General features: G+C 31.9%; 1 protein-coding gene across 2 annotated transcripts in view; it reads right to left on the bottom strand.

Annotated features, from left to right (window-relative positions):
* The window catches only part of LOC124357374, a 57,582-nt gene extending 42,414 nt beyond the window's left edge, over positions 1 to 15,168 (bottom strand). The window contains exons 1-3 of one of the 2 annotated variants that reach the window (XM_046809112.1): positions 15,062 to 15,168; positions 6,299 to 6,396; positions 4,666 to 4,809 (exon numbers count right to left, since the gene is read on the bottom strand). In XM_046809112.1, coding sequence (XP_046665068.1) covers positions 4,666 to 4,809; positions 6,299 to 6,383 — 229 coding nt within the window. In that variant the 5' untranslated portion in view covers positions 6,384 to 6,396; positions 15,062 to 15,168. Of the gene's footprint in view, positions 1 to 4,665; positions 4,810 to 6,298; positions 6,397 to 14,959 lie in introns of both variants that reach the window. The other variant, XM_046809111.1, reaches the window with a different exon arrangement.
* Positions 15,169 to 15,407: the final 239 nt, after the last annotated feature.

The following is a 15,407-nucleotide window of genomic DNA, read 5'->3' as shown; positions in this document are numbered from 1 at the left end:
ACCGTCTGCAGGGGTGGACGGAATATCAGCAAAAATCGTAAAAGCTTGCAAAGAACAAATCCAGCTACCACTAACTGACATTGCTAATAAGTCTTTTGCCCAAGGAAAATTTCCAGAACTACTTTCGTTTTCCACAAAACAGGCGAGATCAAAGTTAAACCCTCATATCACTGTTTATAATGAAGAACTGCTTCAAGTGAATAGCACAAATTTTTTCTTGGATTACTAATAGATAATAATCTTAGTTGGGACCAACATATTGATAAGATACTTAAAAAAATGTCATCTGGACTTTACGCATTGCGTCAAATGGCTAAGGTTTGTAGCATTGACTTTCTAAAAACGATCTATTTCTCATTAATACATTCACATTTGGCTTATGGATTAAATATTTATGGAGCAACGACAAAAAAAAAATTTAGACAGAATTTTAGTTCAACAAAAAAAGGCACTTAGAATTATATTACATTTTGAAAAATACAGAAAAACAGTTAAAAAATACTTTGAAGAGCTTGGAATTCTGACAGTTTATAGCTTATATATTTTCCAAAAACCGTTCTTTATGTTAGACAATACGACAAATCAACAGACAATAACAATGAACCATAAATATAACACAAGATTAAACAGAAGAGTAGAAAAACATACATTAAACTTTTTTGAAAAGAAAACTACATTCATGGGAACAAAATATTTATTTAATTTGCCAAGGGATCTGAGATTAGAACCAGATCTTGGCAAATTCAAAAGGAAAATTAAAAGAACATTTGTTAAAACTTCCTTTATATTCACTTGATGAGTTCTTTTCGGGATAATTGATTTATGTTTTAACCCTTTTACTGCCGACGTGTGCGCGATTGCGCACGCTGCCGTTTGTGCGAAAATCGCCAACGTGCGCTATAAAAAGCCGTCTCGTATTTGTTTTATACTGGTTTTCAATGTTGTCCAAATGCATCGAAATTCAGCTGTGTTATTCATTACTATATGGACAACACACAGAAAAAACAGGTTTTATAATCTATGGAAGCCATTTTTGTTACTGAACTTCTTTGGTTATAACTCGAGTTTGGTTTGATGAGGTTATGGTCGATCTCATTAGTTGTGAGTTCCACTTGTGTTGTTTCGTGTTTTACACTTTATTTTGACATTTATATTTGTAAATCTACATATTTTTACGATTAATAAAATGAGTACTGGAGGGAAGAGGAAGAGAACCAGGACTGTCTGCAAAAACTGTAAAAAAGGTGTTCATCCCCACAAGTTTTGGGGGAACACAAGTGCTAATCAGCAGGCCTATGAACCTAAAAATGTATATATATTTTTGTAAATATTGATCAAAGTGTCTTTTAACTTTAATTTTCTATTATGTATTATATTTTCATATCAATGGACAGTGGTTTATGTATTATAAAGTGATTTATGTATTATAAAGCGATATAGTGTAAAGTTATGTATCAATAAACGTGTTATCTTGAAATTCGAGGATATTGCACCAATTTCAAAAATTCATCACAGCTTCAGTATTTTTCAAGGTATGTTCCTAAAAACTTTTTGGGAATGTTTATATATAATTACTATACAATAAAAAATTATAATTATGGTGGTGGTTTAATATTTAAATATAGTTGTTAAAGTGCAAACCTCAAAAAATAATTTTTATTTATTTAAAATTTTTGTTTCATGACATAATATATATATTTTTTAAGGACAGAAAATGTTTAAATTATTTTTTGTAGCAAATTACAACTTATAAGGAAAAAAAACAAGATAAGGTTTATCAATTTATGATAAAAAATAATGAATCCATGATTTTTTTAAAAAATCATTACATTTTAGTCAATTTCAGCCCGGCATTTTTCAACAAACTAAAAAAAAGGTGTCCGGCAGTAAAAGGGTTAATAATGGTTTTTTTTGTGTGTGGAGTGCGTGTGTATACGTGCGTGTGTGTGTGTGTGTGTGTGTGTGTGTGCGTGTGTGTGTGCGTGTGTGTGCGTGCGTGTGCGTGCGTGCGTGTGTGTGTGTGTGTGTGTGTGTGTGTGTGTGTGTGTGTATGTATATGTATATGTATGTATGTTTGTATATATATATATATATATATATGTTTGGATAAATAAACTTTATTGGTAAAATAGTAGTAGTCTATAATACTTTGAACAATTAATTGTAAACTGTTAATTACTAAGCATAAATTATGTTAAACTAATTAATGTTATTTTGACCCTATTCAATGTACAGTGTGCATTTTTACTTGAATAAAGTATTTATTGATTGATTGATTGATTGATTGATACTAAAAGTAGCAAAAGTCTACCCAAAATTTAAGAAAGGTGATGTAACTGATGCAAACAACTACAGGCCCATCTCCCTTATCAGCACATTTTCTAAGGTGATAGAGAAACTTGTCCTAGCCAGATTATTACAACATTTGTATCAACATAACCTGTTAAACAACAAACCTGTTGACTTTCCTGGCTTTATGGCAGGAAAGTCAACATCTACAGCCATAGTTGACTTAGTCGAAACTATTATTGACCACTTAGAATCTGACAACATTCCTATGGCAATACTCCTTGACTACTCTAAAGCCTTCGACTGTCTGGACCATAATCAACTTCTGGGAAAGCTTAAGAACCTGGGTATTGAGGGGAAAGCAGCTGACTGGTTTGAGAGCTACCTTCTCAACAGAAAACAAATAGTAGAGATTAAACACATGGATAAAGGAACAATTCAGTCTGTGAAATCAAAAACCCAGACTACAACAAGAGGTGTGCCACAAGGTTCTGTATTGGGACCAGTCTTGTTCATTTTATTCACGAATGACTTCTCTTCATGTGTACAAAGCCATTGTACACCACTTATGTATGCTGATGACACGGTGTTACTGCTAGGTAATAAAAATCCAAATATTATAGCAACCACTGCCACCACAGCTTTAAACACAGCAATTAACTATTGTAAACAGAACAGCTTAGTTGTAAACCAATCAAAGACAAAACAATTAATTTTTGGAAACAAAAAACAAACAGTGACAAGACTGCCAGACCTGGAAACTACTGACAGCACCACCTACCTTGGCATCACACTCGACGAACATCTAAATTGGACACCTCATGTGGATAACCTCTGTAGGAACTTAAGCACAGGAATCTACGTCATAAGAAGAATTAAGACCATTAGTGATCTCAACACTGCCAAAATAGCCTACTACTCTCTTTTTGAGACGCATCTTCGATATGGGCTATTGGTCTGGGGAAACTCATCCAAGACAAATGTGCAACGTGTACTTATTCAACAAAAGAGAGCTATAAGGACACTTTGTGATCTATCACCCAGAGAATCCTGTAGGGAAAAGTTCAAGGAGCTCAAAATCCTAACTATAGTGAATTTGTACATACTTGAGACCATAACATATGCTAGAACAAAGACTCTGAACCCACTCAAGACTGGATCACAACTGCACACATACAACACCCGACATGCAACAAACTACTGCCTCCCTGTACACCGCCTGACTAAATATGAAGAGAAGCCAAGCTACATGGGATCCAAGCTTTGGAACCATCTTCCAGCAGCAGTGAAGGGGACAGATGACTAGCACCTGAGACAACGGCTTGGCAACTGGCTAAAAAAACATCCATTTTATTCTCTTGATGAGTTTTTTGTTCTTGATTCAAATCATGTTTAATCACTTGACAATGTACATTTTTATGAATTTATTCCACATGTTATATTTGACGCAAAACTGTTCTTGAAGAATATGTTAATAAAGAATATTGTCTATTGTCTATATTGGTTTAGTACCTTGTTTTAGTACCTAAGAAAGAGGGTCATCTAGAAAGTAAGGTCTGATTTGATATAAAAAATAACAATGTTGTCTTTGTTTAAACATTTATCATAACATTCTAAAAGCTTTTGAATGCCGATGTTACAGAAGTCTGCTGCCTTTAAGGACAACCAATGTTTAACTGCTTTTTTCACCTTGTCATCAGTGTTGAAAAACTGATAAAATCCTTTTTTGTGCAATTCGTTTTACTTACAATAAGATATAACGATATAAGGATATTCCAACACCAATGATGACATGGTAAATCTTTGACCTTCATGAATCTTTCCATCAACAACATGACCAAATTTTCCATCATCACTGATGGCCGGACAGATTGCGGATCATCATGGACATTTTCCCATTTATCTTTGAAAGCTCTCACCCACTTCCACACTTTACTGTCACTCATCGCATTAGGGTCAAGCACTTCATTTATCTGTCTATGAATATCTGCTGCTGGAACGATCCTTGTTGTAAAAAACCAGATAACTGATCATATTTAGCAGTTGTCGGGTTCATCAATTGTTTTGGACATATTAAATTCACACAGTAAACAGCACTCTACAATGATTTCACTGTAAATTGTACCACTTCTTATGCAAGGTATGTTAGGAGGAGGCGTGCATGAGTATTGCGCTGTTCGCTTGTCACTTGAATAGTTACCATGAAACGAACCTTACTTTCCGAATGATTCTCGTAACTATATTTTTATAATAAAGGGTTACCAACAATATATTATTGGGAATACGTGATAGTTTAATGTAAAAATACATAAGATAAATGTTAAAAATTCCTACAAATAACAACTAATAAGGATTAAAATTACTTGCTCAACTCACTTAAATTGTTGGGAGTTTCAGTGTTCTCTTGGCTCTGTTGAGTAGCTGTTGATGTTGATGGCCCACCAGGGACACTGGCTGACTCTGGTGGATGTTGATCATAAAACATTAACATTTGAATGGGAGCATCATTGTCATTCAACTCTGCAAACAAATTTCTAATAGTAATTTCTTCAGATTTATTAGACTAATAATGGTTCATAAAATTATTTAAGCCAACTCTTAAATTATGTTTTAAGTTGTGGTATAGAGGTAGTATATTTCAGTGTGCTAAATATTAGTATCATTAAAAATCAATGAATATGAATAATACATTTTTATTTCTAATAATAGTATCATATTTCTATTTACATGTCTAATGCATAATTTAATCATTTAGTCCCTCAATTTCAATTAGTTACTAAACAATATATCAACTGAGATCCAGAGAATTAATTGTTATAGGCCTAATATTTTTATTTTTGAAGATAATTTCATAAGACGTGGGTTTTTTCTACTTCTTTTAGAGACAATCCTGAAAATTTCAAAACAAAAATCCAGGGCAATATTTAGGTTTTTTAGTTGTTTTAATTGTAATTTTTTTAATTTTAGTTTTAAATATATAAAATATTAATATATGTGTAAATATATAAATTTTTTTGTTCTAAGCAAAACAAATAATAATTTATACAATTGGCTGTAGATAACAAGTCATGAAAATACCTTTTAAAAACAAGAAAACTTCATTACTTAATTTATTTCAATTAAAAATAAGCCAAACAGACTTGTGAATTAAGTGGATCATTACCGAGACACACACTTTTCTGAGATAGCTGCTGTTGCACTATTTCTAATATAGTAACAATTTCAGACACACACACACACACACACACGCACATGTGTTGTGTGTGTGTGTGTGTATGTGTGTATATATATATATATATATATATATATATATATATATATATAGCACATCATGAAATGAATATTTATTTTCATATTATATTTTATGAATAGAACTCTTCAACCATATTAACTTTAAAAATAAATACAGTTCACCAACATATTCATTCACAGTATTTATTGTTAACAATATTTATTTTCTAATTACTATTTATGTTGTGTAACTTAATTTATTTTAGGATAAGAATATCTTTAGTTATAAAAGAGTATACTCTTTTATAATATAGGCTATACAAAAAATGTCAAAGTTTTTTGGAATATGGTTGAATAAGTGAATACCAATTTTACTAGACAAACCTACCTTATTACATACCGTTTTATTTATTCACCAATCAATAAATGTAGGATATAGGATGAGCTGAGAGTAGATATTTTGGTTTTGAAGTACAAAGTGGACTGAAAAGTTTGTGTTTATAAATTTATAATTTGAGGTATGACAGTGAAAGCGCCATGATAGTCACTGCTAAGCCAACTTCCATGGACAAACTGAGCATTGGTGCAAAAAGTTAGGCGTCTAAAATGCGGACTGCCTGGAAAAGTTCACTGTTCCCTACAGTCTATTACCAGCTTCACGCAAATTGTAATTTTTTCTCAATTCATTACAAATTGACAAAAATCTAATTATGAGTTTAAATTTAAGGAAATAAGATTGATTTATAATAATTATTATTCTGTATAAAAAAAATCTTACCTGAATCAGAATCTGAACTCAAATTGGCACGAAACTTGGTCAATGGATTTGACTTATGACGAGATGGTCTCTCCGGACGCTCCATTCCTGATTCAAAACTAAAATAAAAATACAAGTTACTAACTGGAAAATATTTACACTACAAAATAAACAATTTTTTACTAAAACTATCAAGGAGGTACAGTAGGTGAAAATTAAGTGTGTGTAATCTCCAGGTATTAAAATAAATGACTGTACTAGTTTCTGAGAGATTTTAATAAACCGTATTTAGAGAGATGGATTGGTTCTCCATTCCATTTGAATATCAAGATGCAAAATTTGAAAATTGTGCAAAGCTTGTAATAATTGATGTTGCATATCAATATGACCTTGGCAAAAATTTAAGTACCAATGTTCCATATTGTATGGAATTTGAAATAAAAATAGAAAATAGCAGTTTAGTAGTCATCAAAGAAAGGATTAACATATTTTTTTTTTACTTTTTTACCACCTAATAATCTTGTATCATTCATAGAGGAGAAAATTACCTATGAAATGATAAAATAAAAACAGTGGAGTTTGAGTTAGTAAAATGTTATTAGAATATTAGTGTTAAAACTATTTTTTTAGAGAAAACTTATGGTCTCTAACATTGATAACAGACAGACATTTAAAATAATATTCTTTCCTTCAAGCTTTATTAAAATTTCTAGCTTAGTATTCTATTAAAAGTTATTTGAGGAATTATACATATTAGTAATCTTAATTGAAGCTCGTTTATATGATCAAGAATGAAGAATATGGCTGATACTTTTTTATTATGTATGTATGTATGTGAGGCATATTTACTTTATGTGATTTTTTGGTAGAGTACAATAAGCGGACCCGTTTTTTTATATTGATTAATACAATCATCGATACTTAATATTCGTTTTCGAATACGCATTTATAAATCGTATCAATATATCTATATTCATAATTAAATATGATTTAATTGCTCCCGGCGGAGCAAGTACTTTTTGCGATTCAATGTTTCTTGAAATTATATTCATAATAACAAATTTTAAATTAAAATAATTAATATAATGAACATAGTGATAATCACATAAATAATAAATGAGCTCTATTGATCAAACAAACTATTAGAACTGGAAATAGTAAAAACTCATAAATAATAATGAAATGATGAAAATAAAAAAAAACATTTCTACCAGGAAAAACGGAATATGCATAATTGTTTACACGTTTTCTCCTGGGTATTAATGATTAACGGCTTTCGAGAAGTTGTTGAAGCATCTTCTCTAAAAACTGAACTTATCTTCTGTACAAATGCTCACAAAGATGATCTGCAAGCAAGTCACCTGATATGACACTTTTTAAACTTTGCTTCACAGTCCTCCACGAGCTTTCGACTGTCTATTACCATCTATAAAATAAAATACGTTTATTTTATGAAAAAGTGTTTATAGTTGATACAAGTTAGTTATTGTTCAAATATCAGTATCTGCGAGTTATATCGGAAGTTATATATAAGTAATATCATTTATCAATATCAATATAAAATAAACGGGTCCACTTATCATACCCTACCCATGATTTTTGTACTTGAATATTACTTAAGAATGAGTATGTAGCAGTACATGATAATAACAACATTGCTTGCTTACAACTGCAAGATTAGACAAGTTACCTTAACTGATAAACTGTGCCACATGCACTTGTCTTATTCTGTGCTCTAAAGATGCAACAAGTTTAATAATAGGCATACAACATTAATGCATAGAGTTAGAAAAAATGTGAGATAATTTAATTGAGTTTTTAAAGCATCTCTGTAAGTTTTATAAGGTCAATAATGTGTAAATAAGATTTTGACCAAACAACATTATGATGAGTATTAACGTAATCTAGCTAGCCTATGCCTCATGTTTCATTACAACATAAAATTAAATAATATTTTATTTCAAATTGTTTCTTTTTGATAGTAAATATATAGTTTTAAACTGTACTAGTTTTAATAGTACTTTGGTATTATCCAGAGGCCACTCAGTCCCTATCTACTATTTGTTATTCGGCTATATAAGTAGCTAAACACATACATACACATATTATAAATATAAAAGTTAACATTTATGAGTGTTCACGTGATCTGAGCTTGAATTTATGTACTATCTCGAGAAGTGTTTTTATTTTTTGAAAGAAGTGTGGGGTCACCGAAGCTTTGGTGGCGCCTTTCGGCACTTATGGCAAAAAAGAAAAATATGATAAAAAGGTTTTCATTAAATTTGATACTGCTATTAAAATATTTCCTAATCTAAACCTTCTTCTTGTATGGGGCAGACTACAGCCATGCACTTAAGCCTCAAGGGCCTTTTGCCCACCCCGGAAGTACACCATGAGGCCTACTAGTCTATGATTTCAGCAGTTCCACAAACCGCCTAAAACAACTTATCAGGTCTGGGGATATTCACCACCCTTATCCAAACTATCAAAGATGGCATACCGCTCCCTTGCTATTGTAGGACAATCAAAGAGCAAGTGATCGTCAGTTACATATATCCAATACGGAATAAACAAAGAAAACAAATAAATACCAACTAAAACGCTAAATACCGACTGCAGTCCAACATTGCAGGGCAAAGATCTGCGGTGGCCGAACTTAAAGCAATCGGTAATTTGCATACTGCCGATCAGTAGTCATCCGGGAATATAATTTTGTTGGATTCAAGATTCAGTTTCCCCATATGAGTAGTATATTGTGAAGTAGTGATTTTTCAAGCGTATTTAAGCACTTCTGTTGGTATCGGAAACAAAAAAGAGCCCCGGTATTGAGTATCGGAAACGATCCATCAGTAATAAAAATTCAAGGGACTTTATAAAAATTCACGCATGCTTCCCGGAGTCCGAAATTCATGCACGCTTTTACAGATTCTCATCGTTGATGGCTGCCCTGGTTAGAGTCGCGCAAAAGTATCGTGGCTCTCAATATATATCCCACTGACAGCCAATACATGAAGAATGCATCAGAAAGTTATCTACTACAGAAGTTACCGAAATGCGGCTAGTTTGCGATCTATAGAATAAGTACATTTACACCAGTACCTTCTACAGTTGCACCCAGAATATGAATGTGCTCATGTAACAATCAATACCTTTATGTTACAATAGGTCATCATAAGAATAGTTACTAATAAGTTCCTTGTTACATTATAAATCTAACGATACCCGATTATTTCCAGGCGGGTAAAGTACGATATGCGGACCTGGTTTTTCATTTTGATATTGACTAACAATATTACTGAAGTACCGATATAACAAACCGATACTGATTTTTTAACAATAAGTAACCTGAATAAAATTTAAACACTTTTATATAATAAACGTATTGTCTTTTATAGACAATAACAGACAGTTGAAAGCTCGTAGAGGATCGTGAAACGAGGTTTAAGCAGTGGCATATTAGCCAACCTGCTTGCAGATCATCTCAGAAGAGAAGTACGGTTTTCTAGAGAGGATGCTTTCCATAACTTCTTAAAAGCGGTTAATCATTACTACCCAGGAGAAAAAATGTAAATAGTTATGCATATTATGTATTTTTTGTTAAAAATGTTTCTTTTATTGTTTATGAGATTGTCACTATTTGTATTATAGGCCTATTAGTTATTTTAATTTCAAATATGATTATTATTATGAATATAGATATGTTGATAGACTCGTATTCAGTATATGAATATTAAGTAAGATGATTACACTAATCAATGTAAAAACAGGGTCCGCTTATTGTACTCTACCCCTACTGCCTATAGAGTAATAAGAGGCCACCACAACAATCGAATCAACTATCAATTATAAATATATAAACTAGACCTACTGAATATATAAACACTTGACCTATAGGTATTCATAACTAATTATTGTCAGCTATTTTTATTTTACAGAATAACAATATTGTTTAGTACTAATAGTAATGGCCTCGCATTACTGCCTTCCATGCATGGACTGAGCTTTGACGGGCGGAGTGTCTCCGCTCAGAGCCGCATGATGGAGCAAGTGGCGAGGATGCCTTCAGTCTGAGTGGCGACCTTGCAGCAACATTCACAACAATTCGTACACTTACACCTACATACAATATTATCTAAGTAAAGAATGCACCCATACCAACACATAAACCGACACACACTCACACACACAAAACGCTGCTCAAATCACGAAAACCTACAGACAGACAAAGTCATTTTTTTTTTTCTTTTTTAGTTTTTTTTCTTGACACATTTAAACTTTTACGGCCAAAATTAGGGACATATGATCAGCACCTAAAAAGAATATTTTCCTATCATTATTTGTAGTCTATTAATTATATAATAAGTAAGCTACTATATTATTTATTTAATTATTATGCTCGACTTATAATATTTTGTCAATGTAGAAGATGTACCTCTGCACAGGCTTGCCTTTAGAGGTATATTATATTTCCCAAAATATAAAAAAAAAGATGAATTATTTAAAGCTGGGGGAGAGTATTTTAAGTATGTTAGTTAACCAAAAACGTGTTTTTTTATTTTTTATTTTAATTTTAGTACATTCTAGGAAAACAGTTAAGTTAAACTTTTAGATTATATTGATGTCTATGTAAATATTAATATTTTAATTTTGTGAGCTTCAATTATCTTAGTGTAAAATCTTATAGCATATTTTTTCTGGTCGACACCCTGGCAGGTCAAGGACTTTATTGTATACATATCTGTTATTGTTTATTATGTATTAACTATGTTTTATTTTTGGGAAATAAATATTTTCTTTCTTTCTTTCTTTCTATCTTAAAAGTCTATAACGTAATTCGTTTATTGTTCCAAATTAATTCAAATAAAGTAAAACCATATATGATATTGGAGGGGTAGACATTAATAAGTGGCCTACACTCGTTATTCGGTTGTTTTAACGAATTGTTCGATGTTTTTATCCAAAGACATAATTCCATATTACAATTTATGTAACTTAGCATATGATTTCACCTCATTCATTACTTATAACAGTTTTAATGTAAACAATACACAGTAAGAAGTAACCAATATTTTGTGACTGAAAATGGCGATGAATATGAGGAAAATATGTGGAAAAGATTAGTTTAAGTGGCTTCAACATGTACGTTTGGCTCCTGGTAACTCATGGGGAGAATTCTTTCCTCCATTTCACAAAAGCTGTTACAGTACTCATTGCTATCAAGCTGGGCAAGTTATAAATATTTTAAGGTTTCTTTGATCTGTAAGTCTAGGCCTTAGTTGGTTTTGTTGTTTTGTAATGTTAGTGTTAAATTGGTACTTTGGGATTATACCGACCACACCCAGACATGAATCGTTATTTGACATTTTGCTTCTACTGATTACTAAATTAGCGTAGAACAATACTTCGTCAATATAAAACAGGAATTGTCTTATCGCTAACCCCTCCCCATCCTCAGACAGAGGTCAAAGTCGAGCAGTCTAGTAGATAACGTGATTGCAGTCTTGCCGCCTGTTCAGCTGGTGGTCGCTTTGTTGTACTTCCGTGTTTTACCCCTACATTTCTCCAAACACAAAAATTCAACAAAACCAAACATTACCAAACAAAAACTAAACTCTTTATTGAAAAAAAAACACACAAAACTTGTTTTTAATCTTGATCACACTCCGCCACCCAAAATGCGAGTGCCTCCGGCCATCAGCGCGGGGCTTCGGCAGCACCTTCGGCACTGATGTCAACGAAAGAAAAACAAACCTCGAGATAGTACCTATCAGTAAAATATCAAATTCTAGAGGGGCTGATCAGAAATATAAATTGAATTGTAATGGAAAGGCAATTATGTACCGTGCAAAAAACTTAAATAATCATGTGATGCTGTGCGGCCTGCCGTAATCAGGATTCTCGAGAAAGATAAGATAACAGCGACAACATTACCGATCACAATACCTGGAAATGCTTGTTGATTGATGGAATGTTAGTTCTGTTACTCAACTACATCGTTGTATAACGTTCTAAGTTCATTGAAAAAAGTTTAAGCGTTGGGGGCATATAACGGAATCTGACCCCATTAACAAATATTGATAATCGTTGTAAGTTTGTAATTAAAGTTGTTTTTTTTTTCGTTCTATCATGTTTGTTTATATAAATTTATATTTTTGTGTTCTTATATTTAATGTGTATACAGAACAATTCGACAAAAACAACCGAATAACGAGTGTAGGCCGCTTATTAAAGTCTCCCCTATTTGAGTAATGGCCTTGCCAGCAAGTATAATAGTGATGTACATGTGCTTTTTGTATCACGAATGGGATATTATAAGATTAAATGCCGAGGCGGCAAATCACGAATTTGACGTTATCAACGTATTCTGCTCACCCTCCTGAACAAAAAAAATATATATAGTATTAGGGGGTGCAAATGACAAATAACATGATTTTAGGGGGTATATTCATAAGTAGTTAAGTTTCTAATGTCTTAATGTTCAGTTTGTGTGCTGTGTCTGGATAATCTGTTTACTTGAATATTATCTGCGGCCGGGACTGATAGCGTATATGTTATCTGAGTTCTCCAGGGCATGAGTCAGTGCTTCACAAGATATCGTGTGAGTTCAGTAGGTTAGATTGAGTGAGTGCGTTACAATTATGAATCAACCATCCACTAGTTCGACCAACCCTAGTGAATTGTGTGCGTCGGAGTGTTTAGTAGGGCACGTAAAGAGTTTACGTTTTAACCAAAACGAAATTATTTCCTTTTTAATTGAACATGGAATTTTTAATAATGAGTGTATTTGTACGTCGTGCGGTAGCGTGTTGTTTTTAAACCCGGGAGACTTTGCTGTTTCGTTGCGATAGGAAAATTAGAAAAAGTAGTAAAAAAAGGGGCCTGGATACGATAAGCGGACCCGGTTTTTTATATCAAGAATGTAGTCACAGATACCTAATATTCGCATCTCAAATCCTAGACTATCAATCGATATAAAAGTACCTATAGTCCTCAATAACAATCATATGTTTTAAATTTAAAAAATGAATTTAATATTTACAGTGATTAAACAAATTATTATAACCAAAACTGAAGACGACCATAATTGCTCCTCTCACAGTTACAGATGTTTCTTTCCCACAAATTTCACATAACGGGTTTATCGGTACCAGTCCAACATGTTGAAGCCACGAAAAACATGTCTTATCATCTTTCAAAGCAATGCTGTGTAGTTTTATAAAATTGACTGCAGTTTTAATAATCAAAATTACTTATGTAAAATTGAAATATTAATCTACGTGTATTATTTTAAAGTGTTTACAGCTGTTGATATAGATTATTTAAGGTAATAGTTCAAAATAATTAATCAGTATCGATTGATTATATCGATGGTTATGATTAAGTAATATCGTTTGCCAATTTCCATATAAAAACACCGGGTCCGCTTATCGTACCCTACCCAAAAAAAGTTTCAAGTTAAATGTTGAAATTTTAAAAAATCCACTTTTTTGTTGCTGCTGCTCAGCTATATCCACCAACACACTAATGGTAAGGGTTCTCTGTTAATATCCATCTATATATTTATATTACAGTTTTTCATGATTTATTAAGTTTTTTTTTCTTTGCCTTTGCATTACATTTCAATTTATATTTATATTTCTGATCAGCCCCTCTAGAATTTGATATTTTACTGATAGGTACTATCTCGTGGGATGTTTTTCTTTCATTGACATCAGCGCGGGCTTCAGCAGCACCGAAGGCACTCGTCTCATTTCGATAACAAGTAATTAATTTGTAGCTCGAAATTAAGAAAAACACATTTGGATCAAAATTCTGCTCATTTCAGTATTATTTTTCATTTACGTTTGCAAAGATGGCGACGCATCCGATGACGTCATCACGAGGTTGAATCATGGTCACGTGGATGTACAACATGGAAATATTATTCCGCGCGTGTGAACAGTTGTTCCATTTTTTATGTTCTAGAACTTCGTTATTTCTCATTTCCACCCCATCAAACCTTATACTTTTTTTTCTATAGGACGATTCGAATAAGTTAATAACGCAAAACTCGTATTTTTCCACTCCGGCCGTTAATATGATAATTACCCACAAATGTGTTAGATACGGTTATCCTTCAAAATAGTAAAAATTAACTAAATGTTATTCTGTACTATTTGTTTCTGTTTTATTTGATACATTTTATAAATATACATAGCCTAAATATTTTTTTATTAATCATTAAATTATTACTTTTAAGATATAAATATCTATTGCTGAACAATACTGTAATATAAAATACCTACAATGTAATTCGGTTTGAAATTTTAGTTTCCACAATTTCATAATAGTAAACATAAATGATTGAATTTTTGTGATGGCAAGTAATTTTGAATAGAAATTTGTAAATAAAATATTAATTTTTCTACAAGTACCAACTGTTTCACAAAGGAAAGACCAAAATATCAAGAACACATCAATTAGCACTTGTAAACATTATCCAACCATACCATAGTGATGAAAATTAAATGAAGTTATAGAACATTCCAATCTATAATAAATATAAAGGCTAATCAATCTAGCTTTACCCATTAGCAGCTTCAATCATTGATTGATGTAGGCCAATCTCGAAACCAGTAACTGCAAATCGAAAGTCGATTACTTATGGTTTTTTAATGACGTGACACTACTTAAATTACTCACCTGTTACTTTGGATTGAACTAAGTACTTGATAATGTAATAAACTAAAACATTATTTAGAACCAGTTTTAAATTATAAAAGTTTCATTTGTCACTTCACCTACCAATCACTTAGTTACGCTTTCCTCTCCCATACCCATAACATATTTTATTGTAACATACTCATTGCTCACGCAGTTTTACCATAGAACAACGAATAAAAACCAGCATTACCAACAACACCTTAATCATATACCTGCAGCTTCAATTTAAAAACATTAATTGTACGATTCTGAAGTATCACACAAAGAAATATAACGACATATTAAGTAGAAACGTTGGATAAAATATTTCATCCTGTAACACATTTTTTTAATCATTTATAAGTTTATTCGATTTTTATATGGAGCGAACATTTTAACAATTATGTATCAAAAATAGTAACAGTATAGCATCAAACACATGAAATAT

Source organism: Homalodisca vitripennis, chromosome 3, assembly GCF_021130785.1.
Source record: "Homalodisca vitripennis isolate AUS2020 chromosome 3, UT_GWSS_2.1, whole genome shotgun sequence".
NCBI classification, from domain to species: Eukaryota; Metazoa; Arthropoda; class Insecta; order Hemiptera; family Cicadellidae; genus Homalodisca; species Homalodisca vitripennis.
This window is presented reverse-complemented; position numbering and strand designations above follow the sequence as displayed.